This window comes from Pongo abelii, chromosome 23, assembly GCF_028885655.2.
Source record: "Pongo abelii isolate AG06213 chromosome 23, NHGRI_mPonAbe1-v2.0_pri, whole genome shotgun sequence".
Classification (NCBI taxonomy): Eukaryota; Metazoa; Chordata; class Mammalia; order Primates; family Hominidae; genus Pongo; species Pongo abelii.
In genome coordinates, this window is record NC_085929.1 from 241,030 (window position 1) to 265,698 (window position 24,669).

The window sequence follows — 24,669 nt, forward strand, 5'->3', positions numbered from 1 at the left end:
GTAGCTTGATCGTCTGAAGCCGCTTTCTCTCGTCAGTCATTCTGTGTCCAGCTTTGTTCCATTGCTGGTGAGGAGCTGTGTTCCTTTTGAGGAGGAGAGGCACTCTGATTTTTAGAGTTTCCAGTTTTTCTGCTCTGTTTTTTCCCCATCTTTGTGGTTTTATCTACCTTTGGTCTTTGATGATGGTGATGTAGAGATGGAGTTTTGGTGTGAATGTCCTGTTTTCCTTCTAAAAGTCAGGACTCTCAGCTGCAGGTCTGTTGGAGTTTACTGGAGGTCCACTCCAGACCGTTTGCCCAGGTATCAGCAGTGGAGGCTGCAGAACAACAGATATTGGTGAACAGCAAATGCTGCTGCCTGATCATTCCTCTGGAAGTTTTGTCTCAGAGGAGTACCTGGCCATGTGAGGTGTCAGTCTGCCCCTACTGGAGGGTGCCTCCCAGTTAGGCTACTCAGGGTTCAGGGACCCACTTGAGGAGGCAGTCTGTCCATTCTTACATCTCCAGCTGCGTGCTGGCAGAACCACTACTCTCTTCAAAGCTGTCAGACAGGGACATTTAAGTCTGTAGAGTTTTTTGCTGCCTTTTGTTTGGCTACGCCCTGCCCCCAGAGGTGGAGTCTACAGAGGCAGGCAAGCCTCCTTGAGCTGCGGTGGGCTCCACCCAGTTCGAGCTTCCTGGTCACTTTGTTTACCTACTCAAGCCTCGGCAATGGCGGGCGCCCCTCTCTCAGCCTTGCTGCCGCCTTGCAGTTTGATCTCAGACTGCTGTGCTAGCAATGAGTGAGGCTCCTTGGGTGTAGGACCCTCCTAGCCAGGCGCAGGATATAATCTCCTGTTTTGAGGTTAGGGGAGTGGGGAGGGATAGTGTTAGGAGATATACCTTAGCCATTTGCTAAGACTGTTGGAAAAGTGCAGTATTAGGGTGGGAGTGACCCAATTTTCCAGGTGCCATCCGTCACCCCTTTGACTAGGAAAAGGAATTCCCTGAGCCCTTGTTCTTCCCGGGTGAGGCAATGCCTCACCCTGCTTCGGCTTATGCTCGGTGTGCTGTACCCACTGTCCTGCACCCACTGTCTGACACTCCCCAGTGAGATGAACCCGGTACCTCAGTTGGAAATGCAGAAATCACCCATCTTCTGCGTCGCTCACTCTGGGAGCTGTAGACTGGAGCTGTTCCTATTCCCTTATCAGCTCCCATTCCAGCCCACAAGGACAAAGGTGTCACATACATATCCACTGTGGCTAACCTGTCCTCAGCAGGGAGTTTCCCCAGTACTACTCTCCCCTCTGTTCTGAGCCTACTTGCTTCTTTGTAATGTTTCCACTTTCTGTCCCACTCCCTAATAGATGATTATTTGTTCTCTCTGCCCAGCCCCCTAGTTCTGATATTTGGATTGTCTGTGATCTGGGTAGTACTTTGGAGGTAGAACCAAAGCCTTGTTGATTGATTGGATTGGGAGTTTCTAACTAACTTTTATTAAAGGCACTGATTAAGCATCTATTATATAAAGTAAAGTAAGATTATGATCCAATAAGGCAGATTCCACAAGTAGCACAGGAATAATTGGTTTCTAGTACACTTCATGCTTCAGGACAGGAAATCCAGAAAAAAATTCTGTGGTACGTTAAATGTGTACTGTAAGTTTCATTTCCATGTGAAAAACTGTAGTTAGCTAAAAAGTACATCCATGAAGAATCCTGATTAAACTTGTTTAATCCTGGTTAAACTAGCTACTAGGTAAACAATAATTTCACAACAAATCAAGAACTCTGAAAAGCATTTCTTCTGAATATTTTATTCAGAAAAAAAAACAAAAAGATGAGGCAGAAACAAAAATCCCAGTCACTTGCAGTATCTGTCGGCTTTCAATTTGGCTCTCCTGTTTAAACAAAGAAAAATAATAAAATTAATCTATGTAAAACATGCCATATATATTCAACTGCTACTAAATATAAAAAGCTTTAAAACTGTGTGTTCAATTTTGGTTATTACCACAACACTTATATTAAAATATGTATACTTTTAAATTTGGTTTCTATAAAAAATGGATTCTAATCTTATAAAAGTTATTTCCTAATATTCAATAAATGTTGCCTAAGGGCTTTTTCAATCCAAATAGCAATTTTAATTATTTCGGAATTTAAGGGTGCTCTGAATTTCCATTTAACAGGGTGAGAATGCTGTATTATTACAAGTGATAAAAGTTACAGGACATAGAGGTTATTCCGTTTTAGAGTCCACATCCTGATTATATTTTATAACCTCTTCTTGATTTCTTACAACTAGATACATATTCATTTGCTCAGCTGGAAAAAATTCTTAACATTATTTACTGACTTTAGGTATGAACTCTACCAGCTAGTTAACAGGAAATATGTAATTAAACATTGCCTTTATCAAGTAATGTACAAAAAGGGTAAGAGTAACTTTGGAACATACGACTTGAATGAGCGGCTGGTGATTATCAAAATCTGGCACTTAATTGATTTATACTTGTACACTCACAGCTAAACATCTCTGTTTTTCTATGTTGCAACTCTAGGACATTACTTGTCTACATAGGAAGAGTAATAAATATTAATAATGTGCTATGATAAACATCCTGCACTCTTCCAAATCTTAGAATAAAACTGCTTCAATTTCACTTGTTTAGCTTTTATACTTAGTTTTTTAATTGATCTATGCTTATTTTAAGGAACCTGAACTACTCTAACAGAATCCACATAATTTTTATATTAGTCAAACTGCTTCTCTCTAACTCTGGTTGTAATAGTTATAAAAAGATAATGATAAATTTATGAAGTAGATACAGTCAAACCTGAATTTCTTAAAGTATATACTTAGAATCGGTTATAATTTTTAGATATTCTTTCTTGACAGTCTTTTCCCAAACTCATGACATCCTCTCTAGCTAATATTGCCACACTCATAAATTAGAAATAAAGACAAAAATGTGAAAACTACAGTAATTTAAGACAATATAGGTTTTCTACATGCCATTTCTATTGGCTACTGAAAATAGTGGAAATAAGTAAATAAATAGCTACCTGTCCAGAAGCATCTCATGCAAAAATCCATCTTTCTGAGCCTTTTGAAGAATTTTACTGTCTTCTTTACTTATTTTAACTTTGTGGTCTTGGAAGCTCTGAAATTTCTTTCTCCAAAGAAAATGTCTTCATTAAAAAATACCTCAAACTCTGATTATACATATTTACTATTAAATTTATAAATACTGTTAATTTCTTTTTCACTTATTAAAAAGTCTAATTATAGGCGAGGCAGAGTGGGTCACACCTGCAATCCCAGCACTTTGGGAGGCCAAGGCAGGCGCATCACTCAACATCAGGAGTTCGAGAACAGCCTGGCCAACATGGTGAAACCCCGTCTCTACCAAAAATACAAAAATTGGCCGAGCATAGTGGCGTGCCTGTAGTCCCAGCTACTTGGGAGGCTGAGGCAGGAGAATCATATGAACCTGGGAGGCGAAGGTTGAGATGAGCCAAGATCACGCCACTGCACTCCAGTCTGGGGGACAGAGTGAGACTCCGTCTTGGGGGAGAAAAAAGGTCTAATTGTATTTTTTTTTAATAAGCTGGAACTTTTCAACAAAGATGACCTTCGTGACCTCTCAAGAGGAGGGCCACTCATTGACTGGGTAGCACAAGGCCCCATTTCTATTAGGCCATGCTGGCTGGAGTCCCCTGTGTCCTGGCCATAGCACAGCCTTTGACTGGCATCACACCCATTCTATGAATGAATAGAGAGATTGACTAACCTGAGTGACTAGCTTTGGGAGCTGGTAGGATGATCAGGAAAACAAGCCTCAAGAAAAGAAAAGCATTTAGCTCAGTGCTCTCCTAGAGGCTACATTGTGTTGTCTCTTCTTGTCCATCAGTTTTATTTTTTCAGACAGCGTCTTGCTCTGCCACCCAAGCTGGAAGGCAGTGGTGATCAGAGCTCACTGCAGCCTTGAACACCTGGGCTCAAACAATCCTCGTGTCTCAGCCTCCCGAGTAGCTGGGCCTATAGGCATGTACCACCATCCCCAGCTAATTTGGTAATTTATTTTGAAAGCACTTTGAGAAGCACTTCAAGAAGCACTTCACTGTCAAATCTGTAGGTCTAAAAGGAAAAGAATACATACACATAATTGATTTCACATTGTTTTACATTTCCTTTGTCTTCTTCTGGAATGTCATCTTTTTTCTTGGTTTCTCTTTCAGCACAGGATCTAATCTAGATATTGGAAAAGAGAATTCAATGGATTATATGTTTATCTTCCACCTTCCTCACTTTACGTATCACATAAGAACATTCGAGATGATTTCTTATGCAGAAGAAAAAATTAACTGAGTAACTATATTCAGAAAAAGGTTCTGGCTATGTGTTTTTACTTCATATATATAATCTATATGAAAAAGTGCTATCACATGCTTCCTCCGCAGCCCTTGTGTCAGAAACACTACAGACAAAATTATTTCAGAAACATTTTACACATCAGATCCTGCTAGACAATAAAGCGATCATTAACTAATTTAATTTTGTCCTCCAAGTGAATACACTAGGACCAAATTATCCCTAGTAGACAAGTGTTCATTTGATCAGATTGAAAGCTTAATAGCTATTTTATGTTGCACAGACTATTACCAAAGTAATAAAACTTTTAACATTACACAACTTGTTTTTAATTAATTGGAACCCACCTCTTTTACTAGCTTCTTATATCCTAAGTTTGGATGGATGTTTACTACCACATGTCATAAGTTAATTAATCTGCATTCAAAAATTAGGATCACCCACAGAACAGGCAATTGGCAATGGTAAGGACTCATGTCTCCTAGGGGATCTCTGTGGCCAGAGTCCAGTTCCAGGGCTGCTTAGAAAGTGATGACAAATAACGTGTTTGTGCCAATGACATCTTTGTGACAGTTCTGATTAGAGGGGTCCCAGACCTGAAAACATTCCCTGCTAGGGCCTGTAACACAATGCTACCTTTAGTAAGAGGGATCTGTGATCTGGTCATAAAGCTGAAGGGCTGACAGAGGTAACACAATGCTACCTTTAGTAAGAGGGATCTGTGTTCTGGTAGATAAGGCAAGGTCATAAAGGTGAAGGGCTGACAGAGATTAGGAGAGCCTGCAATTAAACGGTACAAAAAGAGTCCTAAATAATCACTGTTCAGAGCTTCCAGGTACTTGACTAGCCAAAGCGATCCAGAAAACTTTGTATTTCGTCTGAAAATTGCTTTACATAGTGAAAAACGCAATCTTTGTGCAAGTATCTTTGTATCTTTGTGTAAGTGCAAAGCACTGCACATATATTTGCAATTGTTGCCTTCAATAACACTTTTGTGATGATATCCAGATGCAAAATAATTTAAACATGATACAATAAAATATAAATAAATAAAATTAAATGTAAGTCACAAACCCATCTGCATTTCCTCAATGACCTGCTTCCTGAGAAGCAACGTGCTATGAAATACTGAGAGTGGCCTCTGGAGTCAGCTGAGCCTGGGTACCCATCCTGTCTTACCACACCTTGAAATCACTGTGATTTCCATGAACTGACTGACAAAAACCATGAGGATGTAAAGAGGGTCAGAGGCTGTCTTCTTGTATGTAACGCTGAGCTCACATCCACCTCACAGGAGCATTATGGAAATTCAAGACTACAACGCATGTGCTGGATGCATGCAACGAAAAAATATAACATTTCCCTTCTCTAAGAAAATACCTACATTTTAGATTGAAATTGTTTGAGCTTTAGATTTGAAATTATTTGAAATCAAGAATATTCTAAAAAGAAAATCAAACTTATGATCGGAAATCTAACATGAAGTACATACAGAGATTTGATAGATACTTTTAAATTTCACTGGTAGTAGAGAAAAATGTAACATAAATTTTTATGTTCTAATTATAAGAATGAAGGGCATCTTAGAAAAGGCATTTGCCCCCCTCTTAGAGCCTTCCACTCCGGCCCCCACAATGCCTTACAGAGCAAATCTGGTTCAGACTGGATGCAACCTGTGATTCCCAACAGAGACAAACAAAGCAAGGTTCAGGATGCTCAGTACTGCGATGGAATGCCAAGACACAGAAAAACCATGTGTCAAGAAGGCGGGAGTTATTCTTTAGACACATCCTGGTATATGTTTATCATTAAAGAGCAGTGCCTTTGCTCAGCACTGGGATGGAATGCCAAGACACAGAAAAACCATGTGTCAAGAAGGGGGGAGTTATTCTTTAGACACATCCTGGTATATGTTTATCATTAAAGATCAGTGGCTTTTGTGAGTCTAAAAATTAAGCCTTAAATGTTTTCATCAAATTCCAATTAACTATCTGATTTATCTAGGTTATATTAACAGTATTATTTAGAATTTCACCTTGATATGAAGATGTCTGTGTAACTTTTACAATAATGTAAAACAAAGAGTAGGATTAGGGAGGGCACAGGCCAGTGGTGCAATGGATAACGCATCTGACTACGGATGAGAGAATTTAGCCTGGAATAAGGAACTTTTATTTCCAGCTTAGTGACGCACACAAATTTTAAAAATAAAATAAACATCATGTTTTATGTGATTCATGTTTCTCCTAATGCAAAGAAGACTGGTAGTATTAATAAAAATATTTTTAAAATGTGAGGGCTAAGGCCCCAGAAGTTCTGCTATGATTTTCTATGTTTCATAAAGTGATTATCATCACAGAAGCTCAAGCATTACATAAATACAAATGCAGATACCCCTGACCTAGTAATTCTCCTTCTGGAAAATGAATATGCATCTACAAATTGATGCATATTCAATGTTATGTACTGCAGCACTGTTTATAAGAGCAAAAGACTGGCAACAGCCTAAATTTCCATCTATAAGAGATTAAATAAATTAAGGTACATCCCTAAAATGGAATATTATGTGGCTGCTAAAAAAGAGAAAGAGAGGAAAAGTAAGAAAAAGAGAAAACTTTCTACATTCAAACTCATAGTAGAAAACTCTCCAAGATACAATTTTAAGGAAAAAAAAATCAAAGTCTAGACTATAGAGGAGGCTACCTCTAGCGTAAAACAGTTGAAAATTATAAATATATTCATATGTTTATAAAGAAATTTTAGGAGGCTATAAAAAAAACAAAGGGAAAGAGGAACAGGAGCTGGGACACAGGTGAGTAAGACGCATGGCAGGCATACATCTTCACATGCTTTTATTTGAAAATGTTGGGATCACGTGTACATGTTATCTATTTTAAAAATTAGATTTTAAAATACAAGCGAGAAAACAAGAACATGAAAGCCTAAAAAGAGCATGTGGAACTACCAGAAAAAGATACTAATCCATGGAGATAATGGCAAAGTAGCTCCTAGATGCACTCATTTCTCTACCACATTGTAGAAACAAGCCATCAACTATGGGATTTATAATTAAAAATGAGTCTATTTGAAACACCACATTACAAAAAGCTATTAACTAAATCTTTAAAGTGACAGTAAATGACCATTTAACATTTTAAAGAGATACAGTCACATCGCATGTGTGAATGTAGTTATCTGTATAAAATGTCATCATTACCTTGATCATTTCTTCTTCTCCTGCTGTTTTACTTTTTGCTTCTATGTCTCCTGCTTCATTGCATCTAATAAAGCGCTATTTGAGGCCAATAAAGCCATTTTCCCCTAAGTGAAACAAAATAACAAAATAGCCATGAGGATACTTCTTGTAGAAGAAACATTAAGTGTTTAGACTGAATTAATTTTTCCTCCCTGATTTAAAAATCACAGAAAAGAACTTAGAGAAAAACCTGAAAAATATAATACAAGAACATATAGAAAAGGAAACCAAAATCACCTATCATTTTACTATTCAAAGATTACCACAATAAACATTTGTAGTGTATCTTCCTAGTAGGATTAAATTCTAAGTAGATGAGGTAGGATTGCTTCCTTTCTAAAAGATCTACTGAAGATATAACTGATTTAGTTCAGTTTGAAAAATTAACTTTAAAGACAAGAACATAATTATGAACGCATACTTTATTAAAATATTAGCATTTTAAGTAAAATTTATTTTCTTCACAATTAGAAAACATGAAAAGGTATATACAACGCCTTTGGTGTTTTGAATTTAAGAATGTCTGAGGGACTTTTGTGTGTGAAAATAAATGTTCATATACTTTTTTAGTTGTTTAATGTTTGCTATATTACACTGCTTTCTATTAAACAAAACTTTAAAGACTGATTTTCTTGTGTATCTAAATCTGGGTTATAAATTTGGTTAGCTTAACCCCCTTAACAAATATAATGTTTACTTATAACTTGTATTTGGTTGATTCTTTTGGAAAACTTGGAATACCATAACATTTAGACAAAATATTTATAAATACAATGATTACAAAATATGTTAACCTTATATCACATCCAGTTAAAAAAGTTCTGATAACATGGATTTAATTTCTTAGTCAAGGTCACAAGGGCTGGGTGGTCTCTCATCTGGATGGATCCTGGTGAGCCCTGGAACATGGCAGGGTGGTCCAAGATGATTTAAACCTGTGCCACAGATTATTCAGCTGAGCCCTTTTTGCAATAGAGTTTTAAGACCCTCTTTCATTTAAATTTAAATTTTTGAAACTTAGTGTCCTTCCTAAAAATAAAATGAACTTTCCTAAAGTGTTGTATTATTAGTACTATCTAAGTCATCATCTAAGGCCTTATGATATATTGGCCTTTTCTTCCGGTGTAACTTTCATTAGAAGTGTCTCATCATAACTAGTAGGATCATCTCAAAGGGGTTGCAACACATTCGCGGGTAATGAAATCAATGTAGTGTTGTTTCCTGAATGGTATGGGGGGGGCAGGGGAAGGAATACACACAGACACACAGAGGAAGGGGTAACAGAGAATAAGAAATATCAGGGTGCATAACACACAGATAAGTAAGTATTGTTAAGTACAACTCTTGCTTCAGTTATACATATGTGTGTGCTGGGCTGCAATGTAAAAATGCATTTCTCAAAGGGTTGGGTCAAAATAGTTTTCAAGTCACTGAGTTAAGATTTTATCCTAAGGGATGAGGAAATTAGTCTAAGTGATTACCTCTTTCTGGGGGGATGTTTGTTTAATCTGTCATCTTAGAAAACACTGCTGAGTTCCTATTTTCAATTCATTAGTGTATACTACCAAAGCTGCTACTCTAAGGCTGAGCTTATCTTCTATTTGCTTGTTCTGCGTGGTGCCCACTGGTCCTTACTGTTTTTGATATAGTTATCTACTTTTTAAAGACTGTTTAGCACTCATATATTTTTGTTCAATCTTCTCACACAAACAGAAAAAGGAAATTATGTATTCTGTATCAACAAAGATTTAACAAAACATCCATATACTACAACTGTCTACTTACTAAAATTAAGAATTAGTATATTATCTTTTTTCTTCTTATATTAAAACTATCTTTTCATACACTATTTTAAGCTTATGAACAGAAAGTCTTTTAGAGATAATTTACTTCAATTAACTATTATTTATTTTATGCATAAATTGTCACAACTTGGTCTTAGCAAGCTCTACTGTTCGCTTACAGTCTCTAATGTTTCTGAAAGCATCCATGATTTCTGCTACAAAGAAGATACTTAGGAACTATTCTGTTTTCCTACCCTGAGACCTAAAATTGACTGGTTCTTTAATGGAAATGAGATCCATATCTAGGCACTAAGGGTATACAGAAATAATTGTGGGCAAAAGTACTAATGCTATTTTAGTTGCACTATATTTTGAGATCTCTTCAAGGCTCTATGTTCTTACTGATTTATTCCAATTTAATGTATTATAGTATTGCATCCTACTTTTTCTTTTTAAATATATTATGATTGACTGCTACAGACTTTCTGTTAAACTGACAGGAAGTTTTTGTAAACAATAACAGCACTTACATTTTGAAAGACTGGTTCCCATTGTTCTCTTGGTCCAATTGCATCTGAACGCCCAACAACAACTCCATCTGAATTTATACCAAGATATTTTCCATAGCCAGATTTCAGGGCAATTCTGTACATTAATAAGATAGATAAAAGTTAAAAACTGAGAGAAAATTAATTATAGAACATCAAAACAAGACATGTGTATGTGTGTGGGTGTGTACATATCTAAAATTTCAGACTGGACATATTCCAAGTGTTCAAAAGCTGCATGTGGCTGAGTGGTGACTCACTCCTGTAATCTCTGTGCTTTGGGAAGCCAGTGGGAGAATTGCTTGAGGCAAGAAGTTCAAGATCAGCCTGGACAACACAGTGAGACCCCATCTCTACAAAATATTTAAAAAGTTAGCTGGGCATGGTGGCGTGCACATGTAATACCAGCTACTTGGGAGGCTGATGCAGGAGGATTGCTTGAGCCCAGAAATTTGAGGTTATAGTGAGATACGGTCACACCACTGCACTCCAGCCTGGGTGACAGAGTGAGACTCTGTGCCTTTTAAAAAAAATAAAAAACTACGTGTGACTAGTTGCTGCCATGTTGGACAGTGCAGTTTTAAATTTAGTTTTATATTGTGTTTTTTAATATAAACATTGTACCTTATATATTACATAATATTTTTGAAATTCATCATTCTTCAATTATACCTCTTTAGTTATAAAGTTCAATAATAAATTACTAAAACTTACTTTTTCTCTTATTATAAATAGTTCTATGTACATCTATTCTATACATAAAAGTGCTTTATCCTTAGAAAAAATTCCTAGAAATAATTGGATCGAAGGGCATAAAGTTCTTATGTCATCAAACTGTTTTCCAGAAAATGCTGCTTCCATTTACATTCTTACCTCAAATTAACAGAGTATGTTTTGTATCACAGATTTTTTTTTAAACATTATGACTTTAAAAAAATACTTGAAAACCTGATATGGAAAAAACAGTATCCTATAAATTTGCATTTCAGTAGTTAACTAGAATAACAACTGTTTTTCTTTTCCTTTCCTTTTTAGATTTTAGATTATCTGGTAATGTCCCTGGTCCATTTTTCTATTGAGATCTGATTGTTTGCAGTTTTTTTACTGGGGTCATCAGTGCTATGAATTCTATACAAGATACATATGAAGAGTAAGAACTCACTGCCTGTTAAGATTGTTGCAAATATTTTCCTCATTTGTCAGTTAATTTTCTTTATAATCCTTTTTTGTTTATAATTGTAAAGCAGTTTAAAACTATTGATTTTTTTCTTCCTCTGCTTTTATTCTTTGTCTTTCACCATACTTATCAGACTTTCAAAGAAAGTACAGAAATAATCTTAACGTGATTTTTTAAAATTATGATTTCTAATCTTTTACCTTACCGAGAATCTCCTGGGATGCCAGAATTGACTTTTACTCCTTTATATGTTAATGATTATATAACAGAAATCATTATCATGTTGATGTAACCAATTACTAAAATATGTAAATTCACTTTCAGTATCTTCTACCCAAGGAATCATTCTATACTTTCGCACAAGGTGAGAATAAAAAAGGTTACTTTATAAAATGACTGTAAAAATAGTGAGTAAAAATATTCTTTTGGTCGTTATGATTCTGTAACATTCTCTCCTGGTTTCAACAATATTCCTTTTTTTAGTCTTCCTGTTTGCCTTTGGACTTCCAAACAGTGAGTTTAAATATCATAGCAACAGTGAACCAGGTTTTGTACTATTTGATTTATTTTTTAATCTATCTTATTTGCTGTGTGAAATTATTAATCTGCATTTTTTAACTTACACATCTTTTTTCCAGCCTAACATTATATACTGATAGGAAATCCACTAAAAGTAGATCACAAAATCTACTTTTCAAAAAAGCTATTTTGTTTTTTATATCAAAATTACCATGGGCTTAAGACAGATACAAAATTTTTAATGAATACAATTAAATTTTTAAAATAACGGGTTACTAATTATATTACAACATAAGTTCACCTGGAATCAGATAATTTGACAGCCATAAACTGCTCTGGAGGACTAGGGCCCTCATCAATTATTGGAGAAAAAACATTTGAAAATAAATTTGACATTTGCTATAAATATAAACACATTATTTTGCTTTAAAAAATGTGGCTATTTTCTTCTGCAATTAAATGTAAGAATATTCAGATATACTGATGTCACTGTAATACTGTATCTTTGGAATCAAGATCTATTTTACCTTCTTTTAACTACAATGTTAATTTTATACACTGAGTAAGACAGGGTGATATAATGCTTATTTAGTAACTTTTGAGATAGCTTCTCTTTATGTTTTAAAATACAGTCATATATAAACACTTATTTAAAAAGCTAAATGCTTTCATTTATTCAAGGGATGGCCTTGCTAACCAAATGATACTGCTTTTTATCTTGTAATTACTTCATATCTCATTAGTGCCTCCTCTAATGCGCTAAAGGAAATGAGGAAACTTCAAATTGTTAAACGCACAGGTTAGTTTTGGCAATAGGTCTGAATAAAAAAGAAATTCAAACATTTTGACTCAAATAGGTTTTCTTTTTTCTTTCCACTTACTATTTTAATTATTCATGTTGTTTTGATTTCCAAAGATACTCTTCTGGAACTATACGGAATGTTTTCAAATGCTTATATGAGAAAGAGGGACTTGCCAATGGCTGGTAAATATTAAGGAATTAAAAAAAAAAAATGGAAGAATCAAATGCAATGGTTCCATTCCTTTGGAAAATGTTTGAGACTAGTTAGAGTTTGGCCTAAGTGAATGAATGTCCTAAAATCTACACTTGTGGCAGGATCTTCCCTTCCAGACACAAACCTTCTTTGTGTGGAGCTCCCAGGGTAAAAAGACCATTGTCGAGTGCATGTATATAGGTTCCCTTATCCATTTCAATGGCTATGGTTCCTGAAATTTCACCAAAGTTTGTTACTGTCCGCCAGATTCCTAAAAAATAAAATCAATATTTCAACTTTATATGTTAGTTTTGACACAGAGTTCTTATTTTGTTATCATAACTTAGTTTTAAAAACTTTTTATTTTGCAGTTGTAAGAAATAATACAAAGATCTCACATATCCTTTACTTGCTTTGTCTCGATGACATCTTGCATAAGTATCATACACTGTCAGAATCAGGAAACTGACATTGATATAATCCATGAAGCTTATTCAGATTTCACCAGTTTTACATGTACTTGTTTGCATGTATGTGCACAGATTCATGCGACTACCAGCACAGTCAGGATTAGGTTTTTAAAACATAAAATAGCAACATACAGCCAGGCATGGGGGTGTATGCCTGTAATCCCAGCTACTCGGGGAGCTGGGGAAAGAGGATCACTTGAGCCCAGAGTTCAAGGTAATAGTGACCTATGGTCATGCCACTGCACTCTAGCCTGAGCGACAGAGCAAGGTCCTGTCTCAAAAAAAGACCAAAACAAAACAAAAGGCAACATGTGAAGGTACAAAGTGACATATAGAGAACGGTCTCTCTCATGATAGACCCTAGCCATCTACTCATGCCTGCTTTCCAGAGGCAATGCCTATCATAATGTTTCTTAAAAATGCCTCTACATGAAGACTTTCTAGCATAGCAATCTTTTTTTTTTTTTTTTTGAGACAGAGACTCGCTCTGTCGCCCAGGCTGGAGTGCAGTGATGCTATCTCGGCTCACTGCGACCTCTGCCTCCTGGGTTCAAACAATTCTCTGCCTCAGCTTCCCGAGTAGCTGGGGTTACAGGTGCCTATCACCATGCCTGAATGATTTTTAGTAGAGGCGGGGTTTCACCACATTGGCCAGGCTGGTCTCAAACTCCTGACCTCCTGATCCACCCACCTCTGCCTCCCAAAGTGCTGGGATTACAGGTGTGAGCCACCGCACCTGGCCAGTAATCTTAACTATGATTTTAGATTGCAAGTAAAATGAGCAGAATCTATGTCTATGCATACTAATTTCCAATTTGCCAATAGAAATGTTAGACTCTAGGAAAAATTATTTAAGCAGTTGTTATAAAAGTTTATATCTTAACTTTAAAAAATATCCTCAAACCTCCTCCTAAATTGTACTTTAGCTAGAGTAGAAATGAGTCAATCATTAACTGGATATGACATATTAAGGAATTCTTGTTAATTTTACAAGGTCTGATAATGACATAGTATAACATATAAAAATAAAGAACAAAACAGGTGATGAGAGAAAGACATACCACGTTAAGAAATGTACATTTATCTACTGATGGGTAAAATGACATAATATCTGTGATTTTACTTAAAATTTTCTAGGAAAAAATGTGTGTGTGGGTGTGTGTGTAAATCAAACGAGATTGGCAAAATATTGATAATTAATGCTGGGGCCTGAGCACATGGGGGACTCATTATATTCTTCTATGAATGGAATAGTTTGGATATTTCCATAACAAAAAGGTTTTAAAGATTCAGTTAATTCCACTGTACAAAATTTTCTATTCAACTAAACATTTCATGCTTTCCATAATAAATTTGAAAATACATAAAATTTTAGCTAAAATGAAGTTGGACCTTTATCTAACACCAAATACAAAAAGTAACGTAAAACAGACCAAAGACCTAAATGTAAGAGCTAAAGTTAGAAAACTTTTAGAAGAAAATAGGAAAAGCTTCATGACAATGAATTTGGCAATGATTTCTTGTATAGAACATCAAAGGCACAGGCAACAAAAGAAAACAGACAAACCGGACTTCATCAGAATTAAAAACTTTTGTGCATCAAGAACCGACATCAGCAGAGTAAAAGGCAACCCAGAGAATGGAGAAAATATTTGTAAACTACATACATTATAAGGAATTAATATCCAGACTATATAGAGAACTCCAAAAAGACAAATACCACAATTCAAAACTGGGCAAAGGACGTATACGAACATTGCTCCAAAGATGATATACAAATGGCCAATAAGCACTTGAAAAGACACTCAACACCACTAGTCACTAGGGAAATATAAATCAAAACCATAATGCAATACCACTTAACACCTATTAGAATGCTATTATCAAAACAAACAAACAAACAGAAAACAGAAACCAAGAAAACCAGAAAAACAAGTGTTGGGCAGGATGTGGAGAAACTGAAACCCTGTGCAATGCTGGTGGGAAGGTAAAATGGTGCATGCATTTAAATGCCACTGAAGTGTACACTTAAAAATAGAAAAACTGGCAAATTCTATATTCTGTATATTTTACCTCCACACACACACAAAACCAATGGAGAAAAAGAAAATTAATCAAAATTAAAATTTCATCTAAAGACAATTAAAAAGCAATAAAACTAATAAGCAATTTAGATGATTGAGTTATAGCTACAATTGTTTTCAGGAAAAGAAATAATGCTTTATTCAGAATCATTATAAACAGTGTTATGATTAGCAAGTCTTTCTTATAAATGTAATAGTTAATGATTTTAAATTAGTTTTATTTTGTATGTTCTATGCCACATTCACTAAGTACACTTAATATTAAATAAAATCATTTAAATATAATATCTCATTAAAGTTTTGCAAATGAAGAAGAAATTTCCGGCAAACAAGCTCCTCAAAATTGTCACACTCTGTCCAAGTAGGGAAATGACACAATAACATTACTTATAATATTGTCAACTGAAAAAGAAATTACTTTGAGCAGATGCCAGTATTTTTTTCTCAATGAGATTTCAAAGAATAAGAAAGCTAAACACAGTATCATCAAGAATTAAATGTGAGCATTCTGCCTACTTTCTGCAAGTGGCCTACATTGAACCTTTGGAGGTATGCTTATATGTTTAACGACTAAAGTAACATAACATAATACCTAACAGTGCCACTCGGGGGTTTTAGCTGTGAAAAAGCAGTGGATCCTAAGAACAGTGGGCACTGAAGTTGCCTGTCTCTAGGTCAGGTTACAGCTCAAGCTGTGTATACGCTGCAGACGCCCAAGCTGAATTTAAGAGAATCCGCTCTAAAACATTACTTGCTATTTAGACACATGCTTAAAGTTATTTCCTTTTAAACCTTAGGCAGATGGTGAAATATTCCTGCTGTGTTGCCTCACAATGCATAACAAAGCTTTTCACGTATTTTCACATAGTTTAGAATCTTTACATATGTCTGGCATGCCTGTAATCCCAGCACTTTGAGAGGGGGAAGCAGGAGAATCACTTAAGCCCAGGAGTTCAAAATCAGCCTAGGCAACAAAAGGAGACCCCCATCTCTACAAAAAAATTAAGAAATTAGCTGGGTATGGTGGTACGAGCCTGTGGTCCCAGCTACTCGGGAGTCCGAGATGAGAGGATTGCTTGAGCCTACGAGGTCGACAGTGCACTGAGCCATGATCATGTCACTGCACTCCAGCCTGAGCAACAAAGAAAGAGCCTGTCTCAAAAAAACAAAAAAAACAAAAAAAAATGGCCCAATGCACCAGTGTCATGGCTGATAAGATACTACCAGGGCACCCTCATTCTAGCATCAAGGCTGTGTGACAGCTCACCTCGCCTTCTGACTAACCCAGTGTTTCCGTGCTAAGGGCCCCCTTAAATCTCTACCTTCATTATGAGGTTGGCACAAAGGAATGATATATCTTACATTTGGAAATGGAATTTTCTTCCCCAATCTTACTGTGGTCTAAGTACCCTTCACAGACTTCTATTAACCCATAGCTTTCTTAGCTTTAGTTCCTGGGTAAATAAAATATATGTGTTTTGCAAACTATGATGTTATAAGTCCAACTGCTTCTGAATCTAGCAGAGCTCAGTGAAACTCTTTGCTTACAGACATGCTCGTTTTATTAATGTCACACTTGGTTTTCTCCATGTGAAAGACAGACTTTCTTTCATCCTATTTACAGACTTTCTTTCATCCTATTTACCAATCCCTTCAGATCCTTGTGAGCAACCAACAGAACAGCTTTAAAAAATTAAAAGGTTTTTCTTCTTTCCCTTCACAAATAGGCACATGCTTACTTATATGGCAAGTTTAGAAAATCCACAATGCAAAAGAAAGTGGAAGGACAAAGAGGAAAAGACGCAGAAGGACTTCGTCTTTCAGCCAAGATGGACTTGCCCTCACACCATGACCAATGAGAAAATTGAAACTGGATAGAATATTTGAGAAAACTGTTTTCGGCGATTGGAACACAGGCAGAATAGGACTGTGATATTTGAGAACAGGAAAACACAGGAGGCAAATCTCACACGTACTGTTTTCTGCCCAATAGCAGTTTCCTGACCACACGGAGAGACGTAGAGACCTCCAGAAATGAGGCAATGTCACTAAGCTGAGAGTCTTGCAGTGCAAATATGTTCGGAGTTTATAGAATAAGGTACTTGAGAAGAGGGAACTACACACAGGTGAGGCCTCAAAAGTGTATGCAAAAGTTCTCTGCAGGTCTGTGGCCAAGGGCTGGGGGGAGTGCATGCAGTAGGCAGGCTCCACAAGGCCTCTGCAGAGTGGCTGGCACTGCTGAGGGCTGACTGGAGATGCCAGAGATCACACAAATTTGGGACACAGCAGAGTGGAGAGAACTCACCAAGTATGCCTAAAACATGTGGCTGAGGCCCATGAGGATGAACCTTTCCTAGAGTAAGAGTCACTGTCTAAGTCTATGGGCAACTCTAATAAATAAGCACAAACTAACAAAGGCCCAGGCTTGAGAGGAGCAAAAGGGTAGTCAAATAATTTAACTAGGCATCAAGACGTTTAACAGAAATAAGGTTAAAATGTTATGAAAACGAAAGACTGAATTTACACGGAAGACTTAACAATCCTAAATGTGTACACATCTTATGAGAGCTTCAAAATACTTTAAGCAAAAACTGCTCATGTAGACAGATCTAGAATTACAGCTGGAGATTTTAACATAACTCTCAATACACTGTAGGATTAGTAAAAAATCAGTAAGGACACAGAAGATATGCACAGTCACAAGCTCTACCAGTTGATCGAACAGACATCTAAAGAACACTGAACTGGCTCGGCACCGCGGCTCATGCCTGGAATCCCACCACTTTGGGAGGCTGAGGCTGGCAGATTACCTGAGGTCAGGAGTTTGACACCAGCTTGACCAACATGGTGAAACCCTGTCTCTATTAAAAATATTTAAAAAATTAGCCAGGTGTGGGGGCAGGTGCCTGTAATTCCAGTTACTCTGGAGGCTGAGGCAGGAGATTCACTTGAACCTGTGAGGCGGAGGTTGCAGTGAGCTGAGATCGCGCCACTGCACTCCAGCCTGTTGGGCGACAGGGAGACTCCATCTCCAAAAAAAAAAAAAACAAAAAAAAAACCCTGAACCAACATCTGCAGAATACACATCCTTTTCAAGTGTACATGGAAATTCACTAAGAAAGTATGTTCTCCAACTATACTATAAATGAATTAGAAATCAGCAACAATAACATACCTATAACATCTCTATGTAGTAGAAATTAAAAACAATATACTTTTAAATAACTCGTGTCCATGAAAAGAAAAATCACAAGGAAAACTAGATAATGTTTTGAATGGAATGAAAATGAAAACAAAGCGTGTTGACTATAACTGAAACTAAAGTGGAATGAAGAGATCTAACTCCATTCTTAAGAAGCTATAAAACAAGAACAAAGTAAACTGAAAATAAGTTAAAGGGGGGAAAAAGAAAAGACTGAAAATAAATGAAATAGAAAATGAAAAAAAGAGAAAATAAGTAATACTGAAACAGGCTTGTCCAACCTGAGGGCTGCATGTGGCCCAGGCCAGCTTTGAATGCAGCCCAACACAAATTCATAAACTTTCTTGAAACATTATGAGATTTTTTTGCTTTTTCTTTTTTTTTGGCTTATCAGCTTATCGTTAGTGTATTCTATGTGTGGCCTAAGACAGCTCTTCTTCCATTGTGGTCCAGGGAAGCTAAAAGATTGAATACCCCTGTACTAAAAGGTCATTAACGATCTAAAATAAACGATCTTATAAAGAATTGATAAACCTCCAGCTAGACTGACTGATCCAGGAAAAAATAGCAAAAACACAAATTACCAATATGAAGAGACTGCAATACAGATTAGATTCTACGGACATTAAAAGCATATTAAAGAAAGGAATATTCTGAACAATTTTATGCCAATAAATCCAACAACTTAGATGAAATGAAATTTTCTTAAAAGACACAAATTACCAAAACTGACACAACCAAAAAATCTGAAAATATCTCTTAAAAAATTTTAATTTTCCCACAAAAAACTAAAACCAAACCAAACAAAACCCTCTAGGTTCAGTTGGCTTCACCGGTGAATTCTATCAAACATGTAAAGAACAAATCATACCCATCTCATACAGCTATTTCCAAAAATAGGAAAGGAGACAGCACTTTCCATCTAATTTTATGACACCCAGTATCACCTTGACACCAAAATCAAAAAAAGACATTTCAAGAAAAGGATACAAAAGTCCAGTATCTCCCATCAACACCAATATAGAAATCTTAAAAAAAAAAAAAAAAAAAACAAAAAAAACCTAGAAATCAAATCTAGCAATAACCCAAAGGACAATGCACCACAACCAAGAGGGGTTTATCTCAGGGATATAAAGTTACTTTAAAAGTTGAAAATGAAACCAATGTAATCCATTGGCAGAATGAAGAAAGCTGTATAATCATCTCAACAGATACAGAAAGAGGCATCTGACAGCATTAAACACCACTAAAATAAAAACTCCCAAGAAACAAAGTTTAAAAGGAATGTCCTCATTTTGATAAAGGTTTTCTCTGCAGATCCTACAGACATCATAGCATACAGTGGACTACTGAAAGCTTTCTGCCTAAGCTTGGGAACAATGCAATTATGCCCATTCTCATGACTTCTGTTCAACACTATGGAAGTCCTGGACAGTATAATAACCAATAAAAAGAAAGACAAGACATAAGGATTAGAAAGAAAGAAGTAAAATGATAGTCACAGGAAACATAATTGTAAATTTCTTAGTTTTCTATATAAGCAAACCACTAGAAGTAATAAGTGAAACAGACTTATCAGACTACAAAGTCACTATACAAAAATCAATTGTATATCTACATACTGACAACAAACAACTGGAAAATCAAATTCAAAGGTTCTATTGACAGTAGTGTAAAATTATAAAATACTTAAGAATAAATGTTTAAACAGGCATACAAGACTGCTACATTGAAAATTATGAGATATTGAGGTCCAATATTAAGATGCTGATTCTCCCCTAAATGATCTGGACTCAATACAGTTCTCGAGAAAATCCAACAAGCTTCACTGTAGAAATTAATAAATTAATAGGTAATAAGTACAAAGTTGGAGGACTCAGACTACCTGATCTCAAGACTTCATGAAACTATAGCAATCAAGAGAAATATACCAACAGAAAAACAGACAAACGTATCGATAGAACAGAGTCCAGAAATAGACCAATACATAGAAAGTTAATTGATTTTTTATGAAGATACCAAAGTAGATCAATGGAAAAAGGAAACACCAGTGGTGCTGGCACAATTGGCTATCAAGATGTTAAAGAAAAAAAAAGTAAATCTTGAAACTGAACTCACAACATCATGCCAAAATTTAATTTGAGATGAATGACAGATTTAATGTAAAAAGTAAAACTATGATGCCTCTAAAAGACAATGTAGAATATTTTCCTGACTTTGGGGTAAGCAAAGATCTCTTAGATCAAAGAGATAAGGCAGTAACCATAAAAGAAAAAAGAAATAAACTGAGCTTTATAAAAATTAAAAGTTTCTGACCATCCTGACTAACATGGTGAAACCCCATTGCTACTAAAAACACAAAAAATTAGCCGGGCGTGGTGGCGGGCACCTGCATTCCCAGCTACTCGAGAGGCTGAGGCAGGAGAATGGCGTGAACCCGGAAGGTGGAGCTTGCAGTGAACCGAGATCGCGCCACTGCACTCCAGCCTGGGAGACAGAGTAAGACTCTGTCTCAAAAAAAATAAAAATAAAAAAATTTAAAAAAAGCTGCTCATCCAAAAACCACCATTAAGAAACTGAAAAGGTAAAACTCAGACTGGGAGAAAAGACTGATAACACCATCAACTCTTGGCAAGGATGTAACTGGAGCACTAATTCATTCTTGGTGGGAGGGTAAAATGGCACAACCACTTTAGAAAATTTTTGGCAGTTTCTTATATGGTTAAACATTCACCTATCCTTTGACACAGCAATTTCACATCTACATATCTATCCTAGATATCTACCTTAATTTTAGAATTGTTGATTTGCCATTTTGAAAGCAATGATTCTTCCAGAACATTAGCTTTATACCATTCCATATTTTATATATTTTTTAAGTTACCATAATTTATGAAGATTCAAAATGCAACTTGCCAAGTTTTAAAAGAGAAAAAAAATGTATGGAAAGAACTAAACGGAAAATAGGCTGGTTAAGTGTGTTTAGGTCAGTTAATTTCTAGTATCATTTACAGGCTACCCTGATGTTGTATTTAAGATTTTCATTCATTTCAGAGTTCACAAAATAATGATTTTTCCTGTGAAGATACTTCATTTAAGAGACAACCGACTTCTACAATTAAAATGCATACATGTACAAAGAAAATAACTTGTAAAATATATTTGGTTGAAAAACATTTACATTAGGCCTTTAAAATTATGTATCAGAATCTCCGGCTATTAAGCAGTCTAATGGTGCCTACCAAGAGAGTTATAATTTTTCTCTCCTGATAATGAAGTAAAAGCATCAGTAGCATCTACTGTGCTAAGGAATAAATGGAATTTATAACTCTAGGTAATATTTAAGCACTTTAAGACAAATACGAATGCATCATAAATTTCTAACTAGGAAAATATTTTCAATGAGATCTCAAGAAACATTAACTTTTTTCAGAATAGGGCACTGAAAACTGACTCACCAACAATATCAATCTGGGTTTCTTCATCTTCTTCTCTTTTTCTCTTCTTATCTTTGCTCTTTTTCTTCTTACTACAGGACATAATTTACATAGATGAGTTTAGGTATATTGATTTGTATGATAAATATCGTAAGATTGAAACTTGAAAGTCTTTTAAGCTTTTCATTTATAAATTATTGATTTAGGAAGACTTACATTGTTATGCCCTCTTAAATACAGTACTGAGAAGTTGCTTCAGGCTTTGTACATATTATCTTAGAGTTCAAAGCAGATTGTAGAGCCCACTGCCAGATTTTAAATCCTGATTCCTTCACTTCTTAGCTCTGTGATTTTTGGAAAAGTTACTGAATCTCTCTGTGAGTCACTTTACCCACTTAAAAAATTAGGATAATAATTTAACCTAACTCTTAAGGCTATTGTGAGGATTAAGAGGTAATATGTACCTTCATACATTGCTGGTGGAAATGTAAAATGGTGTAGCATCTACAGGAAACAGTTTGGGTTTCCTCAAAAAGTTAAAGAGTTACCTCATGATCCAGCAATTTTACTCCTAAGTATGTATACCCAAGGGAAATGAAAATATACACCCACAAAAATATTACGTAAGAATATTCACACTAGCATTAGTCACAATAGCCAAAAAGGGGAAACAACCCAAATGATGAATGGATGAACAAAATGTTACATCCACACAATGGAATACTACGCAGCCATAAAAGGAACAAGTGCTACAACAATGATGAACCTCAAGAATGTTATAAGTGAAAGAAGCCAGATACAAAAGGCCACATGTTGCATGATTTCTTTCTTAGGAAATATTCAGAATAGGTGATTTCACATAGACAGCGGATTAGTGGTTGCCAAGGACTAGCAGACGGGGAGGATGGGATGTGACTGCTTTAATGGGTAGGGGGACGTTTCCTTCTGAGATGATGAAAATGCTGAGCAACTAGACAATGGTGAACCTCTTGAATGTATACTAAAAACCACTGACTGTACAAAAGGGTGAATTTTATAATTATGAATTACATCTCAATAAAAAAAGAAAAAACCAAGAGCGATTTGAAAAAAGTTAACGTGCAAAGCGCCTACAATTTCTTGGCACATTGAAAGTGCTATATAAGCATTAACTATGATTATTACGATAATCTTAAGACACTCTTGTCTGCATTTTCATCATAAAGTTTTCAGAAGATAACTCACCACTCCTCACAGGAAATTCACAGAGTAAAAATCTCACATTTATTCAGGATAAACCTGTCATTTATTCTGGCATCTTCATGAGGCCGGACTCCTAGATAGGGTTCTCAAGGCCAGTGGCTTCAACTCACTCCTTGATACTTACTTTCCATCTCGCCTAAAAATACCAAAACCTCTGTTTAATACGGAGACCAGGAGGAAATGCTCAACATCTGTATGTACAGTCAACCTCGGGCAAATCTTCCAGTTAAAAAAGAAGCAGGGATATGAGTGCACAGGTATTTTTTCCTAAAGAGCTAATAAATTACCACTACGACCTCCTCCTCACATTTGGCTCAATTTATTTACTGCATATATGTTCTCTCATTTAATCCTCACCGTCTTCTAAAGGTATAAAAAATGGTCTGAAAGTATAAATGTGTAAACGGAGGTTCAGATATTTGATCTCTTAATGAGTAAATGGAGGTTCAGACATATTAACCAATTTGCCACAAATTACAAAATCAGTAAATGACAGAGTGTAGGTTCGAGCCCATATCCCTATAAAAGCCCATATACACCTCAACCACTGTGTGATTCATCCTGGTTTCACTCTACATATTAGGTTAAAAAAATTAATCAATAATTTTTCTAGGAAGAGACAATGGAGAAAAGAATAATCCGTAATAAAGGAAATTATTATCATGAACTACGAGATCAGACTAACGCAGACCCACCAGGCAGAGGCCTGGAGAGATGTCTCAGGGGACCCAAACTCGTGGGTACGGGGTCAGCGGTCACCCGCCCGTCTACCCTGTTTCCTGGGTCGTCAGCGCGGGAGGCTGCCCGTCTCTGCACAGGCGCCAGGAACGGCGGCCCGGCCTCCGTCCAGCCCGACAGAAGCCAGGGCGAAGCCTGGGAGGCCACGAAACCTTCTCTCCGCGCCACGGCTTCCACCAGGCTCGCGGGGGTGGAGTGCTTCCGAAAAGAACGGAGGAGGCTCCCGCCCGAGCTGCAGGACCCACCTCTTCGCCTTGGTTCCCTTGAGCACGAGCTTGGTAGACTTCACATAGGAGTACTCGGCCATAGCTCCGGGAGACTTCTGCGCGGACAGGCTGAAGCCGGCTCAGGACGAGTATGTGACCCGGAGCAGCATCAGGGCGGGGAGGAACAGAGGTGGAGGCGAAGTAAACACTCCCTAACAGCGTAGGTCTCTCCAGAACCCGCGTCCGTCTTCACTCAAACGCTGAATGGCTGAGAGTTCCACTTCTGGGTTTCTGCCAGGGAGCTACGGTGGCCGTAGAGGGCCGAAAGGTGTCCGCGCGCAGCTGCTCCCTGGCGCCCTCTCGAGGAGCTCCTGAGGATTCGCGCCTCCCCGACGGGGAAAAGCCCGCCCGAGGCGCCGGTACTGGCGGTGGCGGAGCTTCCGGGCGCGCTGTGGAACCGCATTCCGCTAGGGCTGCGGGCTGGCGAGGGTCCCCGCAGGGGCGGGAAGCGGCTCCGGCTGCCTTCGCTGGCCTGCGGCGGCGCGGCTGAAAGCGCGGGCCACTCGTGCGCGGGTCACTCGGGGCTGTGCCTCGTGCGACTGTGTGTGCAGGAAGCAAGCAGGAAATACCCTAAAATAGAATGAAGCGCCATG

General features: G+C 36.9%; 1 protein-coding gene across 1 annotated transcript; it reads right to left on the bottom strand.

Moving 5' to 3' along the window:
• Positions 1-1,774: 1,774 nt before the first annotated feature.
• Positions 1,775-24,290, bottom strand: LOC129053698 (protein FRG1-like). The gene is given in 10 exon segments (XM_063722936.1): positions 1,775-1,881; positions 3,050-3,160; positions 4,147-4,238; positions 7,576-7,649; positions 7,652-7,679; positions 9,929-10,043; positions 11,944-12,001; positions 12,783-12,908; positions 21,852-21,922; positions 24,056-24,290. Coding segments are annotated over 10 exon segments (774 nt in total). The 5' UTR covers positions 24,118-24,290; the 3' UTR covers positions 1,775-1,844.
• Positions 24,291-24,669: the final 379 nt, after the last annotated feature.